The following is a 26849-nucleotide window of genomic DNA, read 5'->3' as shown; positions in this document are numbered from 1 at the left end:
ATATTACTAGATAAAATAAAGCGCGCCTGTGGCTTCTCGTTCTCGTATCAATAGATAATTTCTTAACAAGAATGCCTATTGACAATAAAAACAAGTGCACATGTGTAATTACAAAAAAAATATTTCAAATATTTTAATAAAACAGAAAATTTTGCAAAAATTATGATTATAAAATAATAATAATAATAATGAAACAAAAATATTGAAAAAAACTCTGAAAAAAAATCTTTATTATTAATAAAATCTTTTTAAAATTTCAAGTATCTTTAAAAAATTGCTCGATATTGTTTTCAACTAAATTTTTTCTAAAGACTTTCATTTTTTTTATGCTTCTAAAATTCCGAACAATTTGAAATTTTTTAAATATATGACTTTTATAAAATAATTTGTACAAATTTAATTAATTAAATTAATTAATTTAATTAATTCGTTTTTAAAATAAATAGAAAATTGAAAGATGAGAATAAAGTTAAAAAAATCATTTTAAATCATAGAAAATTGTTAACTATTTAAATTAATAATAAGTTAAGTTTTTTATTTATAAACTTAAATTTAATAATTATTGTAAAAATTCCATCAATCGAAATGGATGGAAGAAAAACGACTACAAATCCAAATCCAAGGGAAGGAGCTTCTTGTATATCAGTGTTATTATGGTGGTGTGTATAAAAGTATTATAACTTATAGAAATAAGTTTTATATATTCACGTTTTATATTAATTTTAATACCGCCAAGTAAGAAATTCATATATTTACACACTAAAAAAAGTCATACTTTCAGCCTATTTTCAAGGCTGAATTTAAGGTGTAAACGGAGTCAGACTTTTTTTCCTCTGTATATTATTAGAAATAAGTTTTTAATGATTTTTTTAACTTTTCATTGCAAAAATAATTAAGACAAGTTTTGAAAATTGTAGCATTAATTGTAAATAATGTTAAGAAGAAAATGTTTTTTGTCTTATCAGGTGGACTGTACGTCTATTCAAAACGGGATATACAAAAGAATTAGGAACAGAAGATTTATTTCATCCATTAAAAGAAGACAAATCATCCTTTCTTGGCGATAGATTAGAAAAGTTTGTATATTTTAACCGAATTACAAAAATTTTGTTTTATTGTTTTAAAGTAAATATTACAATATACATCGTTTTTTTAAGAACTTGGAACAAAGAAGTGAAAATTACAAACAATCGTAAAGAAAAAATAAGTTTATTGAAAGTAATTGGTCGGACTTTCGTATGGGAATATTTTCTCCTTGGTATACTTCAGATATTTAATGAATTAATATTAAGGTCTGTATAAATTTTAAAAACATATTCTGTATTATATAAAATTAAATCAAAAAAATTGGTTATAAGTTAAAATCTATTCCTACACAATATTAATTCATACTTTTACCAATTTATCTACTTTGTAGTATTTTTATATGTGTAGTGAGTGTCGTTTTTATCACGAAAGTATTAAGTCCAATTCCACACAAATTTAACAGCGAATTTATTAAACTCTAAATTTCAGATTGGGAACACCAATACTTTTGAGTGGTTTTCTACAGTATTTTAGACCAAAAACCGAAGTACCTTACCAAACAGCACTTTTGTTTGCTGGAGGAATATGTCTTTTTTCATGTTTAACTGTGATCAGCTTAAATCAATCCATTTATGGATCTTTACACGTGGGAGGCAGAATACGTGTTGCAATATGTTCACTTGTTTACAGAAAGGTAATTAATTAATTATATAATTAATGTCCATAATTAATGTAATTATGGACATCTCGATGAACCAAAATATTGTATAGATTATCAGAGATATTCTCTGAAAGGTTCACTTTTTGATTAGCATGCAAAAGTAACAAAACTAACGTATTTTCATTATACTCTTGTGACTAATTTAAAAACTATATCAATAATAATTAAACACATTCAAATAATTGTTATTTTCTAGGCCTTGAAACTTAGCAAGACTGCCCTAGAAGAAACGGCTCGAGGAAAAATAGTTAATTTAGTCGCAAACGATGTCAACAGATTTGATTTCGTGTCGATTTTTATCCATTATATGTGGTTAGCTCCTCTCTCAGCTTTAATTATCGCATATTTATTATACTCTGAAGCTGGATATGCTGGACTTATTGGAATTGCTGTTGTTTTCGTCGTCGTTCCAATTCAATGTAACTATCACATCATTGCATTAATATTTAATTCTTAGAGTAAAAATGAATTCTTTTTTAAATTTCTTTCAGCGTTCACAGGAAAACTGTCGTCAATTTATAGATCGCAAACTGCAATCAAAACGGACGAGAGAGTGCGACTTATGGACGAAATAATCTCAGGAGTTCAAGTGATAAAAATGTACGCTTGGGAAAAACCGTTTTGCGCTTTGGTGGAAAATGCTCGCAAGCAAGAATTAAAGATAGTCACAAAAACCTCTTACATACGGGGAATTTTTATGACTTTCAATATATTAACATCAAAACTAGCACTATTCGCAACTTTACTGACAATGATGTTGTATAAGGAACCATTAACAGCCGACAGAGTCTTTGTCTTCGCGTCATATTATTCTGTTCTTTCGAACACAATGTCCACTATGTTCGTTCGAGGAATTACGGAAATTGCAGAATGTCTAGTGACTGTTCGAAGATTGCAACATTTCTTATTGTATAAAGAGTATCAAGAAATATATCCTCATTTGCATCGGTCTTGCACTATCAATGGGACAAGTAAAATGAATGACAAGGAAAATTCAACTAAAATAGATATTCCTTTCATTGTAATGGATGATCCGCCAGAGACTTGGGCCATCAAACTAGACAATGTAACAGCAAAATGGGAGCCTGGCCAGTCAGAAAATACCCTGGAGAAGGTTAACCTGGAAATAGAGACCGGAAAACTGTACATGGTCATCGGAATGGTGGGAGCCGGCAAGAGTTCCCTGCTCTCTGCAATCCTCAAAGAGATCGCACTCACGGAGGGAAGCATCAGAGTCAAGGGAGGCTTGAGTTACGCAGGTCAGGAATCCTGGGTCTTCGGGTCGTCCGTGAGGCAAAATATTCTCTTCGGCCAGCCCTACGACAGACAGCGGTACCAGAGAGTCGTCAAGGCGTGCGCCCTCCTCAGGGACTTCAAGCAGTTTCCCCAAGGGGACCAAACCATCGTCGGAGACAGAGGCAGCTCCCTGTCCGGGGGTCAGAAGGCCAGGATAAATCTGGCGAGGGCCGTCTACAGGCAGGCCGACATCTACCTGTTCGACGATCCTCTCAGCGCGGTACTTATCATTTTTCAAATTTTCATCCAGTGTCCAATGTCAATTCACTGCTAAAATCTAAACTTTCGGAACTAGGTGGACGCGCACGTGGGGAAGCACTTGTTCGAAGAGTGCATGAAGCACTATTTGTCCGGAAAGACTCGAATTCTGGCGACTCATCAGCTTCAGTACATCAAAGGAGTCGACGCGATTATTCTTCTCGATCAGGGCAAGATGCAATTCTACAAGAATTATCAGCAGCTCCTCCAAAATCATCCTGAGTACATGCCGCTTATTGCAGCGGAAACTAATCCGGAAAATGCCGATGATTCCTTCATGGAAAGAAGTACGATGCGACGACAGTTTTCTACTTCGAGCAATAGGGTAAGTTTGTTTCCAAAAAGAATCATTTATATAAAGTTAATATTAATTTTTCAAATTATTATTATAATTTAATAATTATAATAATGAAAAATTTGAATCTTTAGAGCAAAGCGGCAGATGGTGGTGATAATACGGATGGTGAAGATGAGGAAGAGCCTACAACTGATGAATTGGTTGATAAATTGGTAGAAAGAACCTCAAGAGGTACTGTCAAGGGTTCACTATTCTTGAATTATTTTAGATCTGGAGCTAATTTATTCTTCGGCTTTCTCGTACTTGTTTTGTTTGTTCTAACACAGTTGGCTGCCAGTTTGGATGACCTTTATATTTCTTTTCTGTAAGTCTAAAAAACACTTCACATATATTTGTAAACAATTCAATTAATATCTAACAACCTAATCTTCATTTTTGATAAATATTACTATAAGCTTAATATAATATTTATATTTCTAGGATAACAGCAGAAGAAGCAAAAGTATACAAAATGGCAAATATAACAATAAATCGGAAAGACGAGGGCCTCTTTAAGGTCCAACCATGGTCGCAGGAAGTTTACATTTATGTATATATTGGAATAGTGACATCGATATTTTTGATTGGTATTACGAGATCGTTTGTTTTTTACGCATTATGTATGCGAGCGAGTCAACGATTGCACGATATGGTATTTAGTGCCCTGATTAGAACAGGAATGCGCTTTTTTGACACAAATCCAAACGGACGAATTCTTAACAGATTTTCAAAGGACTTAGGAGGTATTGACGAATTACTGCCAAAGAGCCTCTTGGACGCAGGGCAAGTAACCATGGTGTTAATGGGAAGTCTGATTGTCACTTGTATCGTCAACTATTACTATATCATTCCAATTATCCTATTTGGTACCATGTTTTATTGGATTCGAAAAGTTTATCTCAAGACAAGTAAAAATATAAAACGACTGGAGGGAATAAGTAAGTTTCTTTACATTAAATATTTAAACTGATTTTTGAGAGAAAGATATTTATTGTTTGTCAAATTAATTTGATCAACCAGCTCGTTCGCCGATTTTCACACATCTCAACACAACTCTGAATGGATTGACAACGATTAGAGCTTTTGGAGTTGAAGAAGTACTCAAACATGAATTTGACAAACTTCAAGATTTCCACACCTCGTCCTGGTTTATGTTTCTTACAACAAGTTCAGCATTTGGATTTTCATTGGACGTTTTTAGTTTTATTTTAACGACTCTGGTGACTTTTAGTTTTCTCATTAGCAGTGATCGTAAGTATCTAGGCAAAATTTTTTAATTTCAATTGGATAGAAATAAAATGTCAAAGACGATGAAAAATTAAAAACTCAGAGATTTAAAAATAAATATAACTTTTAGCGTCATCTGAGAATGGAGGAAAAGTTGGTCTGGCTATAACTCAAGTGATGTCAATGTTGGGATTGATTCAATGGGGAATGCGTCAGAGTGCAGAAGCAGCAAATCAATTGATGTCGGTTGAAAGAGTTTTAGAATATGTTGAACTTCCTCCAGAGCCTAATTTACGAGACAAAGGAGTAATTTCCAAAAAGAAAATGAAACAAACTCTACCTGACTCTTTTGTTACGCCTCCTTCAAATTGGCCAAATATGGGCAACATTGCATTCAAAAATATGTACTTGAGATATTCTGATGATGATCCTCCAGTTTTGAAAGGCGTCAACCTCGTCATTCACCGGTCGGAAAAGGTTAATTACACATTTATTTACTACAAAATTAATTTACAAGTTTCTTGAGTAAATGCCCTTTAATTAAATTTCTAAAAGGAAAAATGTTCTCCAGGTTGGAATTGTTGGTAGAACCGGCGCTGGGAAATCGTCTCTAATCGCCGCTCTTTTTCGTCTCGCGAAAATCGATGGAGTCATTGAAATCGACAATATAGACACGGGAACCGTTTGTTTGGAAGATCTTCGCCAACAAATTTCTATTATTCCACAAGATCCGGTTCTATTTTCAGGAACTATCAAAAGAAATTTAGATCCCTTTAACGAATTTTCAGATAGTCTCCTGTGGGAAGCTCTCGATGAGGTAATTTACAAATTTCTTTTCTAACTTTTGGTCAAAACAACTAAAATAGATTAGATACTAAAATTTTAGAGAAATTAAGTTTTGAGTTGAATTTTATGCAAGTTTTAAAAATTTATGAACAGGTGGAACTGAAAGAAGCGATTGCGGCCGTTAACGGATTGGACAGTCGAGTGTCCGACAGAGGAGGCAATTTCAGCGTTGGACAACAGCAACTGATTTGCCTCGCGAGAGCAATTCTAAGAAACAATCGTATTCTAATGCTGGACGAAGCCACAGCGAACGTGGATCCTCAGACAGATGCTCTGATTCAAAGAACCATAAGGACTAAATTCGCTTCTTGCACTGTACTCACAGTTGCTCATCGATTAAATACGATCATGGATAGTGATAAAGTTTTAGTCATGGACAGAGGACGAATGGCGGTAAGAAAATAAAAATTCTCCATAAAACCTATCATAAGCCTATTAATATTATTAATTAACAAAAATAATTTAATTAAAATTGAATATTTATTTTAGGAATTCGATCATCCGCACATTCTTCTGCAAAACCAATACGGACAATTTACCTCCTTAGTTAGAGAAACTGGACGAGCTATGTTCGATCAATTGTGCAAAGTTGCCGAACGAGCATACTTATCAAAACACGAGGACAATCCATCAGATTATAATTAGTATTGCCGTGAAATATTATTTACCATTTAACCAGTGTCTTATTTTATTTTTTAAAATGACTAGTTTTTAATGAAGTTTGAAAATATCGGAAATCTTAAACAGCTCTTTGAAGACCATTAAATTTTAATACTCTGAACAATAATTCAATTTTTCAAAATTTAAATTTTTTTCCAAAATTACAGTAGAATCTTTCAATAGTGCAGTCATTAGTGAATTGAGTAGACAAGGGGTTTCAGGAGGCAAAGGGAAAGGGAATCTGTGACGTCAAATACAGTGCCGTCGCTCATTTGATTATTTAGTATTATTTAGTGGTGCCCGGTATTTAGTAGTGGGCGACCCTTAATTTTCTGGACACAGACCTGAATGTTTTAATTTTTGCTTGCTTCGAACAGTGCACAATATTTTCGACGACTGCACTATTGAAAGATCCTACTGTAGTTGAATTTTCAAATATCTAAATAAATGTAAACCAATTGAAAAATTTGTAAATAAAAAAAAATTTATTTAGAAAAGAATAATTACAGTTATTAAGATTCTAGAAATTAAAATTTAAAATTGGAAGTAGTGTTGTACCTAGTTAAAATGTTATAATGAATAATTAAATTTGTAAAGGTTTCAAATTGAAATTTAGAAAAAATTTTAATTAAAATTTTTTGAAGATAATTAAATTCTCTAAAGTAATTAATTAAAAAATTATCAAAACAATTGTAAATTTTGTAAAATTTTATCGAAACAAATTTTATATTTTTCAAAATTTTATCATAATTTTATGAAAAAAGTTTTTAATAATCATATTTTTGAAGAAAAATGTGGAAAAATTTGAAAGAAATATTTTTTATAAGTTCACTTGAATTTATTTTCACCGTTTGAATTTGCCACTCTTTATGAATAGTAACTTTCTGTCGATAAGAGTAGGATAAATTTCTGAACTGAAATTAACTAGATTGCCCAACCGCTTTCATGAGAATTGAGAAATAAAAACAAGTGAAATCATTGTCATTTTAATCAGTGCCTTAGTAACTTTAGACGTAATCTCTTTAGTTGTAGCATTAGTCGTTATTTTAAATATTTATTTGAAAATCCTAAATTAAAAATAGAAGGCAAATAGTTTTAAAATTATAGAAAAAAATAATAGAATCTTTTATAAATAATAACTAATAATTTAAGTAAATTATCAAATTTCCGGTGATTTCTGTGAATAAAAGAAGTCGTTATTTGAAACAAACAGGTAAAAACAATATTTACTTGCACGCTTTTTCAGTTAAAAATTTGTATTTGATATTTATTGATATTATGATATTTATATTTGGATATTATTTCATTTAATTTATATATCAGTTCATAGTAATTAATATTTTTGACAGTAATTTTTAATTTAGTGTTTAATTTATTTTCTATCAAAAAGAACACTTATATACAATTGCTACATTTAATGTAAACATTGCGTGAATCTTGCTATTGTTGTGCAATTTTGTTACAATATATAATATTAAGGTGCCCCGGGTGAATAAGCTTTGCTTTATTATTACTATAATTATTGTTATAAATTATTATATTATTACTTAATATTAAGACAATTTTTCCATCATTTATTTATTATTCTTTATAATTTCTCAATAATTTCCTGACTCATTTTTTTAAAACGAAAGTATTGAAAAGAAACACTAAAAAAAATTTTGTAAAATTTAACTATATTATTTACTATAATTATTAAATTTTTTATTTTTATTATAAATAAAAATTATTTGAAAATTCGATATTTTTATATCTCTAATAATATTTTTTATCAAATTTAATTATTTTCACCAAATTTCAATTAATTTGATAATTTTTTAAGAAAGTTTTTTTTAAAAATTCAAGTATCTTTAAAAAATTACTCGGTAATGTTAATTTTTCAAAAATAATTAATGCGTGTATAATTTTAACTCCTTTACCCAGAGAAAAATTTTATTTAAACCAAATAAAATTTATTTAAAACAAATAAAATATAAATATAATTATAAATATAAATTATATACGCGTAACATTTTTAATAAAAAAATATATACAAATTTAAGAAGAACATTTTTTTTCCTGATCATGTTGTGAACTTTATTAACGTTAACAATAACTGTAATAAATATGATTTGAAACGAATATGATGATTTATTTCAATTTAATCTGATAAGAGTAATGCTGAATCATTTCGTCACTTGAGAAATTATTACATCTTAAGACGTAATTAAACAAAAGGCTGCTACACTTTAAGTAACTTTGCTGCACTATTGTCAGAAATTGATATCGTTTCCAATTTTGAATTTAAGTGCAAATAAAATACGTATTCATCAATATTTCAGAAAAAATCTCTTTATAAAAGATTAATTCGAATACAAATTTTGTTAATTCCTTTTTAAAATAAAAATAGAAAATTGAAAGATGAGAAAGTTCAAAAAAGTCGTTTTTAATGATAGAAAATTATTAATTATTTTCAATCTTTAATTAAAATATTAATAATAATAATAAATTATTAATTTTTTTAAGCTAAAATTTGTTTATAAAAAAGTAACTAATTTGAAATAAAATATGTAATTCATAGCACACGCATAATTAAAACAAGAGTGTCATCAGAATGTTGTGTTATGCCATCATTCTGTTTTCAATTTGGGCTTTATTCGTTTGTTCTTCTATTTAAAAAGAATACTAAAACTGAAGATTTTATTTAACAATTTAACTTATGAAATTTTTAATGTCTATTACTAATATTTTTATTTCTATTTCAGGTGTTCGAAAAATCTAGTCTCATATAAATCTATATTCTCATTAAAATTTAAGTTTTTTATTTATAAATTTAAATTTAACAATTATTGTAAAAAGTCCATCAATCGAGATGGATGGAAGAAAAACGACCACAAATCCAAATCCAAGAGAAAAAGCTTCTTGTATATCAGTTTTATTATGGTGGTGTGTATAAAAAATAATATAATTTATAGAAATATGTTTGACGTTTTATATTAATTAATAATTATAAATAAGTTATTAATGATTTTTTAATTTTCCCTTGCAAACATTTAATTCAAACAAGTTTTGAAAATTGTATTAATTTTATTTAATTTAATTGTAAATATTAATATTAAAAAGAAAATGTTTTTTGTCTTATCAGGTGGACTGTACGTCTATTCAAAACGGGATATACAAAAATATTAGGAACAGAAGATTTATTTGATCCATTGAAAGAAGACAAATCATCTTTTCTTGGCGATAGATTAGAAAAGTTTGTATTTTTAATATTTTAACCGAATTATAAAAATTGTATTGTATTGTTTTAAAGTAAATATTAAATATTGTTCTAATTAAATATCGTTGTTTTTCAGATCTTGGAACAAAGAAGTGAAAATTACAAACAATCGTAAAGAAAAAATAAGTTTACTAAAAGTAATTTCTCGGACTTTCGTGTGGGAATATTTTCTCCTTGGAATACTTCAGATATTTAATGAATTAATATTAAGGTCTGTTTAAATTTTAAAAACATATTCTGTATTATAAACCAAAAGAATTAACCTAAAATTTATTACACAATATTCATTCAAAATTTTACACATTACCATTGTGCAAAAGTGCAAAAAGAAAAACTAATATTTTTCGACGAGTTCAAAAATTGATTGTGATCGAATTTCAACTGCTTTAGAAATTCTACACTTGTACGATTTAAACATGAAACTATTTGTTGTGCAGCAAATAACTGTTTGAAAAATTTGAGGATTTGTCCTATTGTAAAAACATTATTTAAATTACCTTTGCTGCCCTTGTTTTGGAATATTTTGAGGTTATGTGGTCCAATTGTAGAATTATTCTGCATGCGCGTCTCCCTTCATATGGCACTCACTTTTATTCACTCAATTCACTTCATTAACTGATTATAATTAATTAGATAATAGGATCAGAGACTAACACTTGATTTTAAAGTAATGTGACACACGACACGAGAAAAGGTATGTATCTGTTGCCGCAAAGTGCAAAAGAAAATTTTGAGCGACTAGAGCGACGCCATGAACAAAAAACACCAGGAATTATCTTTTGGGATTTATATTACTAAAACGATTTCAATTTTTAACGTACCTCTTCTCATTTCGCGTCACATATTTAATTAAAACACAATTAATTGGCAGAATTGATCAGAATTCATCTTAATGTCAAGTCTGAATGCGAAAACCGCGCGAAAACTTTTATCAAATTCATCAAAAAGCAAGGTCACAAAACTTTGATAAAATCCCGCTAGATGGAGCTCCTTTGCCCTTTCCTGCACTGAATGGAAGAAAGTACCATTTTTAATGTATGAGTTGAGTGTATAAAAGCAAGCGCTCATTGTTCATTGATGTGTAATAAAGTATTCACAGTATATAGTGTAAAGAAATCAGAAATTATCTACTTTGCAGTATTTTTATATGTAGAGAGTGTCAGCCAATTTATTAAATTCTAAATTTCAGATTGGGAACACCTATACTTTTGAGTGGTTTTTTGCAGTATTTTAGACCAAAAACCGAAGTACCTTACCAAACAGCACTTTTGTTTGCTGGAGGAATATGTCTTTTTTCATGTTTAACTGTGATCAGCTTAAATCAATCCATTTATGGATCTTTTCACGTGGGAGGCAGAATACGTGTTGCAGTATGTTCACTTGTTTACAGAAAGGTAATTAATTAATTATCAACTTACACCTCGATGTCACAAGATAATAACAAGATTTTGTAGTTTTGCTACTTTTGTTACTTAACCACAAGAGTTGGATTTTACTTTTAAGATTAAATAAAATCTTACTGTACGATGGAATAAAATATCGTAAAGTCTTGAATTGAGGGATAAAAAACTTGTGAATAAATTGAAATAAAAGGACAGATCCAATCTTTTGGTTATAGTTTTGTAAAAGTAATAAAACTAGCGTATTTTCATTATAATTATACTCTTGTGACTAATTTAAAAATATTTCATTCATTAATTTAGATGATAAAGAAAAAATATCTATTCAATCGCTAAAAAACTATATCAATAATAATCAAACACATTCAATTAATTGTTATTTTCCAGGCCTTGAAACTTAGTAAGACTGCCCTGGGAGAAACGGCTCCAGGAAAAATAGTTAATTTAGTGGCAAACGATGTCAACAGGTTTGATCTCGTGTCAGTACTTATCCATTATATGTGGTCAGCTCCTCTTTCAGCTTTAATTATCGCATATTTATTATACTCTGAAGCTGGATATGCTGGACTTATTGGAATTGCTGTTGTTTTCGTCGTCGTTCCAATTCAATGTAACTATCACATCATTGCATTAATATTTAATTCTTAGAGTAAAAATGAATTCTTTTTTAAATTTCTTTCAGCGTTCACAGGAAAACTGTCGTCGATTTATAGATCGCAAACTGCAATCAAAACAGACGAGAGAGTGCGACTTATGGACGAAATAATCTCAGGAGTTCAAGTGATAAAAATGTACGCTTGGGAAAAACCGTTTTGCGCTTTAGTGGCAAATGCTCGCAAGCAGGAATTGAAGATAGTCACAAAAAGCTCTTACATACGGGGAATTTATATGACTTTCAATATATTAACATCAAAACTGGCACTATTCGCAACTTTACTGACAATGATGTTGTATAAGGAACCATTAACAGCCGACAGAGTCTTTGTCTTCGCGTCATATTATTCTGTTCTTTCGAACACAATGTCCAGTATGTTCGTTCGAGGCATTGCGGAAATTGCTGAATGTCTAGTGGCTGTTCGAAGATTGCAATATTTTTTATTGTATGAAGAGTATCAAGAAGTAAATCCTCATTTGCATCGGTCTTGCAATGTCAAAGGGACAAGTAAAATGAATAACAAGGAAAATTTTATTAAAATAGATATTCCTTTCATTGATGAGGATCTTTCTGAGGACTTGAAAAATAAGAAAAATGGATTCGTAGGGCGAGCTAGTGATTTTTTGAAAAACACGAACATTGAAGGTAAAATTTATTTATAAAATTGACTAATGTTAGTTTTAATTTAATTTAAATTAATTATATTAAGTTATTAAGTTAATTTAAATCATTTTTTAAGTAATTATTTGTTTTAAAAAAAAATAGATGTAATGGATGAACCGTCAGAGACTTGGGCCGTCAAACTGGACAACGTAACAGCAAAATGGGAGCCTGGACAATCAGAAAATACCCTGGAGAAGGTTAACCTGGAAATAGAGACCGGAAAACTGTACATGGTCATCGGAATGGTGGGAGCCGGCAAGAGTTCCCTGCTCTCTGCAATTCTCAAAGAAATCGCACTCACGGAGGGAAGCATCAGAGTCAAGGGAGGCTTGAGTTACGCAGGTCAGGAATCCTGGGTCTTCGGGTCGTCCGTGAGGCAAAATATTCTCTTCGGCCAGCCCTACGACAGACAGCGGTACCAGAGAGTCGTCAAGGCGTGCGCCCTCCTCAGGGACTTCAAGCAGTTTCCCCAAGGGGACCAAACCATCGTCGGAGACAGAGGCAGCTCCCTGTCCGGGGGTCAGAAGGCCAGGATAAATCTGGCGAGGGCCGTCTACAGGCAGGCCGACATCTACCTGTTCGACGATCCTCTCAGCGCGGTACTTGTCATTTTTCAAATTTCCATCCAGTGTCCAATGTCAATTCACTGCTAAAATCTAAACTTTCGGAACTAGGTGGACGCGCACGTGGGGAAGCACTTGTTCGAAGAGTGCATGAAGCACTATTTGTCCGGAAAGACTCGAATTCTGGCGACTCATCAGCTTCAGTACATCAAAGGAGTCGACGCGATTATTCTTCTCGATCAGGGCAAGATGCAATTCTACAAGAATTATCAGCAGCTCCTCCAAAGTCATCCTGAGTACATGCCGCTCATTGCTGCGGAAACCAATCCTGAAAATCTCGAAGATTCATTCACGGAAAGAAATATCTTGCGAAGACAATTTTCTACTTCGAGCTGTAGAGTAAGTTTGTTTCCAAAAAGAATCATTTATTTAAAGTGAATATTATTTTTTCAAATTATTATATATATAATTTAATAATTATAATAATAAAAAATTTGAATCTTTAGAGCAAATCAGCAGATGGTGGTGGCGATACGGATGCTGAAGATGAGGATGAACCCAAAACTGTAGATGAATTAGTTGAGGGAACTTCAAAAGGAACTGTCAAGGGTTCACTATTCTTGAACTACTTTAGATCTGGAGCTAATTTATTCTTTGCTTTTCTCGTACTTCTTTTGTTTATCCTAACTCAGTTGGCTGCCAGTTTGAATGACCTTTATATTCCTGTTCTGTAAGTCTGAGAAACACTCCACATATACTTGTAAATTATTTATATAATTAATATCTAACGTCCTGGTCTTCGTCTTTGAAGATTTTAAATTCTAACCATCAATATATTTACATAAGATCATATACTTATATAAATATTACCATAAGCTTAATATAATATTTAAATTTCTAGGATAACAGCAGAAGAAGCAAAAGTATACAAAATGTCAAATATAACAATAAATCGGAAGGACGACGGAATCTTTAAAGCTCAACCATGGTCGCAAAAAGTTTACATTTACGTGTACATTGGAATAGTGTCATCGATATTTGTCATTGGTTTCACAAGATCATATGCTTTTTATAGATTGTGTATGAGAGCAAGTCAACGATTACACGACATGGTATTTAGTGCTCTGATTAGAACAGGAATGCGATTTTTTGACACAAATCCAAGCGGACGAATTCTTAACAGATTTTCAAAGGACTTAGGAGGTATTGACGAATTACTGCCAAAGAGCCTCTTGGACGCTGGACAAGTAACCATGTTGGTCATGGGAAGTCTGATTGTCACTTGTATCGTCAACTATTACTATATCATTCCAATTATCCTATTTGGTACCATGTTTTATTGGATTCGAAAAGTTTATCTCAAGACAAGTAAAAATATAAAACGACTGGAGGGAATAAGTAAGTTTCTTTACATTAAATATTTAAACTGATTTTTGAGAGAAAGATATTTATTGTTTGTCAAATTAATTTGATCAACCAGCTCGTTCGCCGATTTTCACACATCTCAACACAACTCTTAACAACAAATTAAAATTTTTGCAAGTGAAAATATTTTAATGATTCCGAATTATAAAATTGGAAAGTAATTATGATCATAAAAACGCCGTCTATCGGCGACCACGATACTGACTAATTGACTGAACTAAAATTAAAAAATCAAAACGCATTTTAATCTGTGAGGATGTAGCTATAGCCGGAACCAGAATTATTTAAAATTATTAAAAATTGAATTTTTTACGCGACTTTGAAATTTTTTTTTTCAAAAAAACGTAATTTTTTGGAATTATTTGAACCCATCACACGGGGTGACCCCCTTAAATTACAATATAAAAATGAAGAATAGAAAATAATAATTAATTTGATTAACCAGCTCGTTCGCCGATTTTCACTCATCTCAACACAACTCTGAATGGATTGACAACGATTAGAGCTTTTGGTGCTGAAGAAGTACTAAAAGATGAATTTGACAAATTTCAAGATTTCCACACCTCGTCCTGGTTTATATTTATTACAACAAGTTCAGCATTTGGATTTTCATTGGACGTTTTTAGTTTTATTTTCACGACTCTGGTGACTTTTAGTTTTCTCATTAGCAGTGATCGTAAGTATCTAGGCAAAACATTTGAATTTCAATTGTATAAAAATAAAATGTCAAAGACGATGAAAAATTAAAAACTCAGAGATTTAAAAATAAATTTAAATTTCAGCGTCTTCTGAGAATGGAGGAAAAGTTGGTCTGGCTATAACTCAAGTGATGTCAATGTTGGGATTGATTCAATGGGGAATGCGTCAGAGTGCAGAAGTAGCGAATCAATTGATGTCGGTTGAAAGAGTTTTAGAATATGTTGAACTTCCTCCAGAGCCTAATTTACGAGACAAAGGAGTAATTTCCAAAAAGAAAATGAAACAAACTCCACCTGACTCTTTTGTTACGCCTCCTTCAAATTGGCCAAATATGGGCAACATTGCATTCAAAAATATGTACTTGAGATATTCTGATGATGATCCTCCAGTTTTGAAAGGCCTCAATCTCGTCATTCATCCTTCTGAAAAGGTTAATTATTAATCTAGTAATTGATTCATCTTAATTATAAACTTCTTTAATCAGTTATTTACAATTTTACAATTTCGGATACAATTTTTACACTATTCCATAGTAAACGAATTTCTAAAAGCAAAACTATTCTTCAGGTTGGAATAGTTGGCAGAACTGGCGCTGGGAAATCGTCTCTCATAGCCGCTCTTTTCCGTCTCGCGAAAATCGACGGAGTCATTGAAATCGACAATATAGACACGGGAACCGTTTGTTTGGAAGATCTTCGCCAACAAATTTCCATCATTCCACAAGATCCGGTTCTATTTTCAGGAACTATCAGGAGAAATCTAGATCCTTTCGAGGAATTTTCTGATATTGTATTGTGGGACGTTCTGGGAGAGGTAATTTCTCTATTTCCTTTCTAACCTTTTGTCGAAACAACAAAATTAAATTAGAAAAATTAAAATTACATTTAAGTTTTGAAGTGAATTTTATGCGATTTTTAAAAATGATGAACAGGTGGAACTGAAAGAAGCGATCGCGGCCGTTAACGGATTGGACAGTCGAGTGTCCGACAGAGGAAGCAATTTCAGCGTTGGACAACGTCAACTGATTTGCCTCGCGAGAGCAATTCTAAGGAACAATCGTATTCTAATGCTGGACGAAGCCACAGCGAACGTGGATCCTCAGACGGATGCTCTGATTCAAAGAACCATAAGGACTAAATTCGCTTCTTGCACTGTACTCACAGTTGCTCATCGATTAAATACGATCATGGACAGTGATAAAGTTTTAGTCATGGACTTAGGGCAGATGGCGGTAAGAATATTCTTCAAAACTCAAAAAATATTTATACAAAGAAATATTTATGTAAAAAAAAACAATTTTATTCTAATATAAAATTGTTGCCTTCTATGAATTATTTTTTGTCAGTGTTTATTCAAACAAAAAATATCGTTTCAGGAATTCGATCATCCGCATATTCTTCTGCAAAACCAATTTGGACAATTTACCTCATTAGTTAAAGAAACAGGTCGAGCTATGTTCGATCAGCTATCTCAAGTTGCAGAAAAAGCATACTTGGAAAAACACAAGCAACCAGGAAATTCTTTTTAGTACTGCCTTGCTAAAATTTTTTTTATTAATAGTCACAGAGAGTATTATTATATATAATTTTTTCTGTTTTAAAAAAACTTCGTATTTAAAAGAAATCTCTTATTTCAACGTTTATTAAATATTCTATTCGCAAATTTCGTATGCAATCATTTTTTAACACGGCCGGATCGTGAATGAAAATACTGAAATGAATTGTAAATATTTATACTTAAGAAAGTGCTTACGGACCATTAAAACTTAAGTAGGTTATTTCTAAAGTGAGAATAATTTTTCAGCCAAAGAAAATTCAAGACTAAAAGTTTTTTACTATTTTAACAATTACCCGATTTTCATCTATTTATTAATTTGTAAAAATATAACAAATAGAAACTTTTTTTACTAGCTAAGTATTGTAAATCTGTATATATATATATATATATAGATTTGGATAAATTTATTTTTTATAGGTAAATTTTGAAAAATGTAGGACAGCCAAAGTATTTTGCAATAATACAAATTGTTCTCTTCAGTAAATTTGTTTTTGTCAAATCAAAGTATTATTCTGATGTATTATAAATTTATACTGTACTTTTAACTCAGGGATTATTTCTAAAAACTGTCCTAAAAACTGCATTTATCTCAAGTGAATCGATATTTTTAATAAAGAATTGAAATATTTTAAAAACACGTATTTATTTATTTTAAAAAAATGTAGTTGTTATTCCTTGAAAAAGTGCCAAAAATAAAAAAATGTAATGAAAGTAAAACTAACGTTTGATTTATGAATAATTCCAGTTGTAGATTAAAACAAAAATAGAAAGATTGAAAAGTCGTAGATTGATTTTTACAATAAGTATATTTGACTTTAATTACAGGTAATAATAATATGATTAAAAAAACCAGACTTGCGTTCCGAACTAGTGTCTAGCATACAATGCGATATACTAATAAAAATTATTTAATGTGAATGCTCGCTTCCATTAATAACTTGGTCACAATTCATGAAGAGTATTTTTGTTTTTTTCTCTCGAAATCTTAGGGACGACCAACCTCAAATTTAATAATATAAATTATCTCACTTCATTTACATAATATATTATGTATTAAGAGAAATTTTTGTAAAATTTAATGCTAATTTACAATCACTCGTTATTACAAAAAATTCATCAGATTACAACGATTAAAAACTAAGTTTCGATGGGAATGCAAAAAGATTTAAAAAATTTCATTACGTTAAATAGAATTGAAAAAAAATTTTCTTAAAAACAAGAAAATTAAATTTTTTTTACGAGTCAACCCGTTTTGTATTGAAATACAAAAGAAAATATTGTAATTCTGCGAGAGACTCAATCGTCAACTACTACGCGCTTTATTATTTTTGCGTCGTATAATTTTATAACTACTAGTATATTGTACCAACAAAGGTATATATTCTAGTAATTTGTTTTTTTTTCTTTTGGTGTAAATATAGGTTCATTGTCTATTCTTACACTAATTGAAACGTGTCCACTCTTCGTTCGCTACAGTGACCGAACAAAGTGAACTTTCAAACGATAAAACATGATCGTTTTTGATAAAAAAAAATTGTTCAACCGCATATATGATTGAAGACAATTATTGAGTAATTTTACTCTAGTTTCTTTGCGTACATTCCTCTATGTAATCACCTGGTTCGCTTTGTTCTGTCCTTAACGAAACAAGATGGAGAAATTTGTTGATGTAAGTCTCTTATCTAAACTGATTACATGACATTGACCTTGAAAAATAGTTTTCGATAAAAGATGCAAGATGAGTCAAGAAGACTAAATAGGTCCTTCTATTAGACTGATTTTCATGGTACAATAATAAAGACTTCGGCCCAAGAAGAGAAGAGCCAATAGAAATGCACCTGAGAAATAAAAAAAAATTTCAATTTGAAATACATTTCAAATTTTAATAAAAATAAACAAAAAAAAAAGATTGAAATAAAATTTGTCAACAAGAATTGTACTCACCAACATAAGCAACATATATTCCACCGTTTTCTCTCACCAACCTATACGTAGAAACCTGAAAAAAAGATAATTATGTAGAAAGAAGCATCAAACGATTACAGTCGTAAATTATTAATTAAAATATTAAAGAGTTCGAATAATCGTCGATAATAACACGAAAATTAATTTTTTGATAATGAGATTTTTTTCATTGAGAATTTTTCAAGTAGATTAAGAATTCTTGCATAATTGGGATTAATATTTATACGGATACAACAATTAATTACGTTTATATTAAAAATTAAGAAATTAATCTCAAATTAACTTCCTCTAATTTGTAATACTTAATGTCTGATTTTTCATTTCTGATAATTATACCGAAATAGAGCATTTACGTTCGTATCTCAAAGGAAATACAAATTGCGTCTAACGCATTCTTTTCGGTTTATAATAAACGTAGTTTTCTTATCCAATTCTTGTTAATTTTGATAATCGAATAATTATACTAAATACTATGCAAATCTCTTTCTAATTTTCTTTCATGTTCAAAGAGAGATATATTTTCTCTAATTTCTACAAATTGATAGCACTATGCAATAAGTAAAATACGAATTTTAAATAATATGAAACAAATCAGATTTTATAATAGTTGATTAAAAATTATTAATTAAATTAATTAATTAAAAATTTAAGCAAATTATATTTCATTAAAAAAATTATTTCATTTTAGTGATAGATTCTTCTCTTTATCTATGTAGCAATTTTTGGGAACAAGATATTTTTTCAAATTTAAAAACAAGAAGCTGTCTTATTATATTAACAAAATATTTTTTTAATTGTGCAAAATGAATTGTTTTTTAAAATAAAAAAGTCCTTTATTTTATTCACTGTTGTAACAAAAAATTCTTTTTTAATTTTCTGATTTCTAAATTCAATTATTCAAAACTTGAACAATTTTGTCTAATAAATATTTAAATAGGTACTTGTTATGTATTTTTTCACAAGAATTAAAATTTTAATTTCAAATCTTTTGAAATTATATCTCAAAAGATTCAAATGTTCAAATGAACAACGATTTCTTTTATATTTCGTTCAAATCTGAATTTTGAAATAATTACATTCTCATTTTTTTGTTAATTTAGCAAAAACTTTCCATAAATGTTTTAATTTTTTATTTAATTCTAATAATTTTTGAAAATATTTAAATAGAAAAAAAGTATTCATTCATTTTAACGTTCAGAATTTTAAGAAAATATGAAATTTAATTATTTTAAAAAATTACAATTGTAACCCTACTAAAACTTAATTATTTTCATGAATTTTTAACTAAACTTTTTTCTTTATGAATTATCTATATTAATTTTTAATCATTTTCTTAAAGTTCTTTGACAATTGAATTATTTAAATTCAAAAATTCAATTCATTATATAATAATTATAACTGTAATAGCTGTTCATCGGTTTTTTGTGAGTTATTAACATAAATTATTGAAAATATGTAACCGAAAATATTGAAAATAATAATTGATTTTTGAAAAATTATAATAAAAAAATTTCTTAAAATTAGATTTCCAAAAATATTTTTGAATAAGTTATTGAAGAGAATAGATTTTTCAATTTATATAATTAGAAAATTTCTAAATAATTGAAATGCAGTAAAACTTTCTGAAAATAAATCAATTTTTTAAAAGAATTTTTCGAAAATATTTCAAAATAATCAAGTTTTTGAAGAATTTTAATAATAAAATATATAAACATACGTGATCTTCCGAAACTTTAATAAATAAGTCTAATAAATTTGATTTTTTAAAAATTTTAACTTACTTTTCTTTAAAATAATTAAATTTTGATGATAAAAATAATTTTAAAGACTTAGTTTTTTTTAAAGCAGCTATTCTAATTTTAATAATTCTTAAAATTTTTTGAAAAATCAAATTTATACATTTTATACAAATAATAATTTGTAGCTATTTAAATTTTCGGAAATATGCAATTGTTATTATTAAAAAGGATTGAATTTTTTTTCATTATAATTAAAAAATCATTGTTGAAAAAATCGAAAGAAAAATACTTTTTTTAAAAATATTTCAATAACAATTTTTTAAAGCTAATTTTCATTAATTTTCATTTGAAGAATTTTCTTTAAAATTTTTTGAGAATTCAATTATTTTCATAATTTGCAAATTAAAACTCTTCAAAATTTAAATTTCAAAAATTTTAATGAAATAATTTTAAGAAATCAATTATTTAAATCAAAGTTTACAAAATTTTAAGTATTTTAATTTTAAGTATAATTTTAAAATCTGTTTAATTTTATAAAACAAAAATTATTATATAGGAAAAAAGGTCATTCTTTTCGAGTCACATAAAATTATTATAGTTTAATTACTTCAAAAACTTAAATATCTTAAAAAAATATTCCTAAATAATTTTTGAAAGATTAGATTATAAAAATCGAAATAATTTGCATTTTATACCAAAAAAGTGGTATTTTGTTACAATATTTCGAAGACAAGTCGAAAAAGTCGAATTTTTTGAAAATAAGTCGAAAAAATCGTCTTCTTTGAAAATAGTAGGAAAAAGTCCTGCAATCCAAGGTCTGTAATATTATTAGGTACAATATTATTCGATAATATTCCAAATTACATTTAAACTGTTTATAAACAAATGAAATGAAACAATTCGTTAAAAAGAGAAAAATAACGCGCATTTTTTTCGCCAGCATATAATAAACAAAAATAAAAAAGTTTAGATAAAAGAATGTTTAAAATAAAGAAAAAAACATTATCATTTAGGGGAATTAATTATTTGATATGTTGCTGTCAAATAAAAGTATAAAAAAGTAATGCATCCGGACTTGAAGTCACTGACATTAAATTAGCAGAATAAGCAATATTAGAAAAGAAGTTTCCTAATCTATTCTTAGTTTTGGATTATACAATGCAGGAAATTTATCGCAATTCATTATATACTTTGATAAGCAACTTAAATACATTTTTAAAGTCTTCAAAAGACTCTGTTTGTATATATATATATATATACAAAACATCAACGTAAGTGAAAAAGATTGATCTCATAATAAAGTAGTGGTATGCCTTTGTGCAATGAAGAGTATAGTATGATTCATGAGAGTAATTTATATTCCGCTGGCACACATTTAGTTATCACTGACATATTCTGTAATAGGAATATAATGACAACGAGATTGAAACTTTGAAAACTGTCAAAAAATATGGACCATTTAGATTTACAATAAAAAAATATTCAGTGATTTTGGATTTTAAACTACAATCAATTTTTTTCCCCCGTAAATTCTAATTTAAAGAATTTACTTTCTAAGTAGTTTTGAAGTACGATTGTAAATGCAAAAATTTTCGCTGCACTTTTCTTTAGTTACGAAATTGCTGAGAATTGCTAAGGTTACAAAAAGGAGGATGAAAAGTTAGGAAGATAAAACTCAAACGCAATAGAATCTAATAGGCAATTTTTACTATGATAAGTTTCATTAATCATGAATTTACTAATGATTCCTCATGTTGGCTCTACTTGTTTCATCATTTTGTTTATAACAAAAATAAATATCTAAATAACCGATTTAGATAAGTTATTTTTCCAAATATTCTCCAAGAATAAGAATTTAAAATTTAAATTTTAGAAACTTTTGAAAATAAATGCTCTTTTTTTTTAAATTAAAAAAGTAATGATAAGGATCTGAAATATCTTACCGTGACAACAACGCCGATTGTTAAACAAACAATTCCAAGGATAATGAACAAAATCCCACGACCTCGAGCAAAATCTGGACCAACTGATGATACTTTTCGGCAATGTGGACATCGAGCCAGAGCATTGTTTAGTGTATTAAACTGTAGAAAAAAAATAATATATTAAACATTAAATAATTAGAATTCAGAATTTATTTATTTTGTCACTAAAGAAATTAAATTTTTCTTACCAAAAAAGTATCATGACAATGAGCACAACAAACTCTGCACATTCCTGGCATCGACAGAACAGGAGGTGTAACAGGGCTTGGTGCGAGATTAATTATACGTTTGCAATTTGGCCTTGGACATGCAATTCGCTGTGAAGAGCTTTTGCATATTAGGAGACAATTGCATGGACAACGTACGTATTTTTTTCCTGGAGGTGCGTTTCTTATTGGCTATCAGAAAAAAACAATTTATTAAAAGAAAGAGAAAGGGAAACAATAATAAGAAAAAAAAGCTATTTAAATTAGACCTCCCTTTAAATTATTTATTTTAATCGGAATTTAATTTTTCTCGTATATCGAAATTTCGATCACAATCTAATTACAAAAAACAAAAATATCTTTGCTGTCATAGCTATACGTCGAGAACAAAGAAAATCTAAAAGAAGATTGTCTTTTAATTCTTTCATTTTAGAATGAGTATTATGCAGCAAAGACAGATGTTTATTAAAAAGTATCTAAGATAAAAAAATTTTTCTAGATGACTAGAAAAGATTTATCAGGTCAGAGAGAATGGATAGATAAAAAAAAAGAGCGAACGAGAAAATGGAAGTCTATGTGATTTGTATATAGAATGAAAACAAAAAGATTTTAGAGAAAAAAAAACGTACAGTAGCTTCATTGCATTGATTGCATTTAACGACGTGCTGTTCTCGTTTGCCGGAAATGTCTATCATGGCTTGACAAACCCTGCAGGTAACCATAGGCAAACCACCCTGACTAGCAGATTGGAAAGGTGGTGGTAATTCATCGGGTCCAATTGGGGAAACTGTATTTACGTTCGGTTGAACGTTTACATTTGGCTGAATATCCTCTACGAGAAAATGACAGATGATATATGCTCTAAAAGACTGTCGACATTGTATATCGACAATTTTTACATTCTCATTTTTTCTTTTATTTACCTGTAATTTCGCTTGTGTAGGGTTGAACAAAAACATTTCCTCCCGTTCTTATTAAGGGCTCACGTTCACCCTCCTTTCCGTCACCCATTTTTCACGAATCACTAAATTCCACTGTCGATGTCTAGTGTCTACGAATCTAGACTCGACTTTTTTTAAAATGAATTTTGACAACACCGACGATGATGACAAATACCACCGCGAGCCCGTGCCCGTCGGGACCTGTCGTCGAGTGTTCGTTGATTACTAATTGTAGATAAGCAAACGACGAAAAATTGCGGGGGTGTTATTTCATTTTCTCCCGGCAGAGTGCGCCCGAAACAAAGGCCTTTTTATTCAATTTCTTATTATTAACAATTACTTTTTAACAATATTCTTGTCAATATTTCACATTTTCAAAGTATATTATTAATAAATTTTCTAAACGCGGCATATTTATTTTCTTATTTGTAAATTTTTGAAGAATGTTCAAAAATGGTTTAAAAGTCCCGCCAATTTGGAGCTTCTCCGGTAACTTAACCTCAAAATTAAGGCTTCTTGCAGCTGTCAAATAATGTTTTATTATTCAGAGTCTTAATTAAAACTGCATTTTAAGAATAAAAAATGCCACCGAAACACAAATTTCAAGAAGGTACAAGTCGACGATTGTTTAATACAGGTTGGAATATGAATTCGGTTCAATTTTATTGTGATTCATCCCGAAATCAAAGGATGTTTTCAAAGTGTAAACAATGTCGCTAAAGTGAATTGTCTGTTTTATTTCTTAATATATTTAATGTTTGTAATAAATTTACTTATTTTATTTTAAAGGAGAAAAAGTATTGTGTTTTCACGGCCCATTGATTTACGAAGCCAAATGTTTGAAATCTCAAGTCGCAAAAGAAAAACAAGTCAAGTATTTAATTCACTACGCTGGTTGGAACAAAAAGTGAGTTCAAAACAAATTTAATTTTTTATTCATTAGTTTTACGTAAAAGTACTGTATACTAAATACTAAGTTTATGTGTAAACATAAAGTTATAATTTATTTAATTGAAATTGAAGAAAAATTGAAATTTTAAATTAAATTTATTGAAATTGAAAAAAAATTAAAATTTGAAATTGAAAAATTTTGCCTACAAGTTGGGACGAATGGGTACCGGAAAGCAGAGTATTGAAATACAATGAAGCAAACTGTCAAAAGCAAAGGGAAGTACAGCGTGCACATTCGAATCAGCAATCTTCGCAAAAAAGTAGAAAGAGTGCGACCGGTACGAAAACACAAGGGCGACGAAGTGAAGGAGGTCGGGAAAAGGACAGTGACAGTAGAGCGAGTACACCGGTTGCAAATGTGGAAAAAGCAACTAGTCGCTCTGGAAAATATAGCACAGGATCACTGTCAATCACATCTCACGATTCAATATCAGAAGCACCTAGAAAGCGAAGGGGGTAAAACAAATTACTACATATTTACTATTTTAATCCCTTTTTCATATTTATGATTATTAAATTACTAGCAAAAACTAGTAACTTTATTTTTATTTATTTTTTCTATTTTTAAATAGCCAACTTTTTTTTTTGCTATTTTATATAAAATTACCGATTTTAAAAATGATAGAATAAAAATTTTGAGTTTATTATAAAATAAAAAAAAAATTACAATAAAATCTATAAAAACTTAACGAAAAGCAAAAGAATGTACAAAAGACTAACTTCAAATGTGGACAGAATTAAAGAATACCACGATTATTAGAGTTAATAATAATTAATAATAATAATTCCTTTTTTTAGCCGATTGGAAACTTCCGGTGAATCCGAGGAATTCTTCACTAAAGTTGAATTAAAAATTCTAATACCTCATGATTTGAAAGTTTTACTTGTGGAAGAAAGTGAAACTTTGTCTAAGGGGAAAAAGTTACCGATTCTTCCAATGCGAATAACGGTTGAAAAAATTTTAAACGATTATGTCGCATATCAGGAAAAAGATAATGTTAACGATTCTTGCAGGTGCGTAAATTTATACTCTTTATGACAAATAAATAAATAAAAATCGAAAAATTAACATTTATTTTTGTTAACAGAGAAAGTGCGTTGGAAGTAACGAAAGGAATCCGAGAATACTTCAATATTTCCCTCGGTCAACAGTTGCTTTACAAATGGGAAAAGTTACAATTTGAAGACATAACAAGAGAAAATCCTGACGCTTTGCCCAGTCAGTTGTATGGAGCCTTCCATTTGTTACGTCTCTTTGGTGAGCGATTTCTATTCAAATTTGATTTTATAACTCTATTTTTAACAGAGTGTCTACTAAATTTAAACCAATTGAAAATTTGCTTTTTAAAAATATTGTAAAAAAATTGTAGTAAATTTTAGTAAACAATCTACTAAAAAATTTCATTATTGGAAAAGAATTTAAAAAATCGACTAAATTTGTTTCTATAAAGTTGGTAGACACTAATTTTATTCTACAGCTTTAACTTCAGACTAAAAAATCGATTTTTTAATGCAATTATAAATTTTAGTGAAGCTTGGCAGTATGCTTTCGTATATCGAAATGGACGAGAGGAGTGTTCAATTTTTAACACTCAGATTTCACGATTTTCTTCAATTTATGCAAAAGAACAAAGACAGCCTTTTTAACCTCCAACAAGACTATCGAGATTCCACATTGGAATATCAACGAAAGAATTCTCAGTCTTAAATTATTGTATATATACATATCTTTTTTTTTTTGAAAAACTTTACTGAACGAATTTTGATATATTCTGATCGCGACAAACTGTACATATATTTCATATATTATTTTGACATCATGTGATTGGTATTTAAATCAATGGAATCTACATTTGCAATGAACATACATTGCACGATTATCATGTTTAATAAAAATAATTATTGTCAATTTGGGTATCCGGACAAGAAGAACAATCCAAAAAAGGAAAAAAAATAGTTTCACTTTGGACTTACTTTTTGGATTTTTCATCCTGGTAAAAAAATCCAAGGAAATTAAAAATTTAATAGAAAATATTGAGATATAAAAATTTAAATTTCCGAAAATAATTAAATTAGTCAAGTAATTTAATATTGGAATTATATTGAAAAAAAATAATTGAATTCTTGTAAAGAATTTTATCAAAATTGTTGAAAATAATTTTATTTCTTTTAGAAATTTTTTTTATTTATGAAAATAATTGAATTTCTGTGAAGATTTTGATTAAAATTGTTAAAAATAATTGTATTTATCGGAATAATTGTTTTCAAAATTTTATAGAGAATAATTGAAATTTTTTTATATTGATGAAAATAATTGAATTTTTGTGAAGATTTTTTTTTATTTAATTGAAAAAATAATTGAATTTTTTGGGAAGAATTTTATTATTTATGAAAATAATTGAATGATTGCGAAGAAATTTATGAAAAAAATTTGTAAATAATTGAATTCCTGTGAAATTTTTATTATTTT

The 26849-nt window shown here is 29.0% G+C and overlaps 4 protein-coding genes across 5 annotated transcripts; 3 read left to right on the top strand and 1 right to left on the bottom strand.

The window, feature by feature from the left end:
- The first annotated feature begins 585 nt into the window (after positions 1-585).
- Positions 586-6758, top strand: LOC122500589 (ATP-binding cassette sub-family C member 4-like). Its single transcript, XM_043609591.1, has 14 exons — positions 586-659; positions 966-1076; positions 1158-1292; positions 1516-1720; positions 1944-2166; positions 2239-3263; positions 3339-3626; positions 3731-3963; positions 4080-4576; positions 4659-4889; positions 4996-5342; positions 5437-5682; positions 5805-6104; positions 6201-6758. The coding sequence occupies exons 1-14, from the start codon at positions 586-588 to the stop codon at positions 6354-6356; spliced, it is 4071 nt and encodes a 1356-aa protein (XP_043465526.1). The 3' UTR covers positions 6357-6758.
- Positions 6759-7350: 592 nt separating this feature from the next.
- Positions 7351-17227, top strand: LOC122500588 (ATP-binding cassette sub-family C member 4-like). Its single transcript, XM_043609590.1, has 16 exons — positions 7351-7584; positions 9116-9296; positions 9496-9606; positions 9707-9841; positions 10820-11024; positions 11418-11640; positions 11713-12330; positions 12451-12947; positions 13023-13310; positions 13418-13641; positions 13813-14309; positions 14782-15012; positions 15119-15465; positions 15603-15848; positions 15967-16266; positions 16411-17227. The coding sequence occupies exons 2-16, from the start codon at positions 9223-9225 to the stop codon at positions 16561-16563; spliced, it is 4149 nt and encodes a 1382-aa protein (XP_043465525.1). The 5' UTR covers positions 7351-7584; positions 9116-9222; the 3' UTR covers positions 16564-17227.
- A 152-nt stretch (positions 17228-17379) lies between these two features.
- LOC122500596 (type 1 phosphatidylinositol 4,5-bisphosphate 4-phosphatase) lies at positions 17380-23669 on the bottom strand. The gene is made up of 6 exons (XM_043609605.1): positions 23411-23669; positions 23117-23319; positions 22470-22679; positions 22240-22380; positions 18537-18591; positions 17380-18430 (listed from the first exon to the last, which is right to left on the bottom strand). Exons 1-6 carry the CDS (start codon positions 23496-23498, stop codon positions 18345-18347), a joined length of 783 nt encoding a protein of 260 aa, XP_043465540.1. The 5' UTR covers positions 23499-23669; the 3' UTR covers positions 17380-18344.
- Positions 23670-23889: 220 nt separating this feature from the next.
- On the top strand, positions 23890-26288 carry LOC122500595 (mortality factor 4-like protein 1). 2 transcript variants are annotated; one of them, XM_043609604.1, is made up of 6 exons: positions 23890-24038; positions 24218-24335; positions 24530-24835; positions 25178-25393; positions 25468-25637; positions 25909-26288. In XM_043609604.1, exons 1-6 carry the CDS (start codon positions 24011-24013, stop codon positions 26085-26087), a joined length of 1017 nt encoding a protein of 338 aa, XP_043465539.1. In that variant the 5' UTR covers positions 23890-24010; the 3' UTR covers positions 26088-26288. The 2 variants fall into 2 exon arrangements, with proteins under 2 accessions (XP_043465539.1, XP_043465538.1); XM_043609603.1 differs by having other exon boundaries at positions 23909-24065.
- The last annotated feature ends 561 nt before the right edge of the window (positions 26289-26849 follow it).

The sequence above is a fragment of the Leptopilina heterotoma genome, unplaced genomic scaffold (genome assembly GCF_015476425.1).
Source record: "Leptopilina heterotoma isolate Lh14 unplaced genomic scaffold, ASM1547642v1 Lhet_19, whole genome shotgun sequence".
Classification (NCBI taxonomy): domain Eukaryota; kingdom Metazoa; phylum Arthropoda; class Insecta; order Hymenoptera; family Figitidae; genus Leptopilina; species Leptopilina heterotoma.
This window is presented reverse-complemented; position numbering and strand designations above follow the sequence as displayed.

Excerpts from the sequence above, each read along its gene's own strand:
- LOC122500596 (XM_043609605.1), bottom strand. The coding sequence starts at position 23,498 with ATGGGTGACGGAAAGGAGGGTGAACGTGAGCCCTTAATAAGAACGGGA. Across the intron at positions 23,320-23,410 it reads CTACACAAGCGAAATTACAG|AGGATATTCAGCCAAATGTA; the intron begins GTAAATAAAAGA and ends ATTTTCTCGTAG. Across the intron at positions 18,431-18,536 it reads AATATATGTTGCTTATGTTG|GTGCATTTCTATTGGCTCTT; the intron begins GTGAGTACAATT and ends TTTATTTCTCAG.
- LOC122500588 (XM_043609590.1), top strand. The coding sequence starts at position 9,223 with ATGGATGGAAGAAAAACGACCACAAATCCAAATCCAAGAGAAAAAGCT. Across the intron at positions 14,310-14,781 it reads AAAACGACTGGAGGGAATAA|CTCGTTCGCCGATTTTCACT; the intron begins GTAAGTTTCTTT and ends TTGATTAACCAG. Across the intron at positions 16,267-16,410 it reads TGGACTTAGGGCAGATGGCG|GAATTCGATCATCCGCATAT; the intron begins GTAAGAATATTC and ends ATATCGTTTCAG.
- LOC122500595 (XM_043609603.1), top strand. The coding sequence starts at position 24,011 with ATGCCACCGAAACACAAATTTCAAGAAGGTACAAGTCGACGATTGTTT. Across the intron at positions 24,066-24,217 it reads TCGACGATTGTTTAATACAG|GAGAAAAAGTATTGTGTTTT; the intron begins GTTGGAATATGA and ends TTTATTTTAAAG. Across the intron at positions 24,336-24,529 it reads TACGCTGGTTGGAACAAAAA|TTGGGACGAATGGGTACCGG; the intron begins GTGAGTTCAAAA and ends TTTGCCTACAAG.
- LOC122500589 (XM_043609591.1), top strand. The coding sequence starts at position 586 with ATGGATGGAAGAAAAACGACTACAAATCCAAATCCAAGGGAAGGAGCT. Across the intron at positions 1,721-1,943 it reads GTTCACTTGTTTACAGAAAG|GCCTTGAAACTTAGCAAGAC; the intron begins GTAATTAATTAA and ends GTTATTTTCTAG. Across the intron at positions 6,105-6,200 it reads TGGACAGAGGACGAATGGCG|GAATTCGATCATCCGCACAT; the intron begins GTAAGAAAATAA and ends TATTTATTTTAG.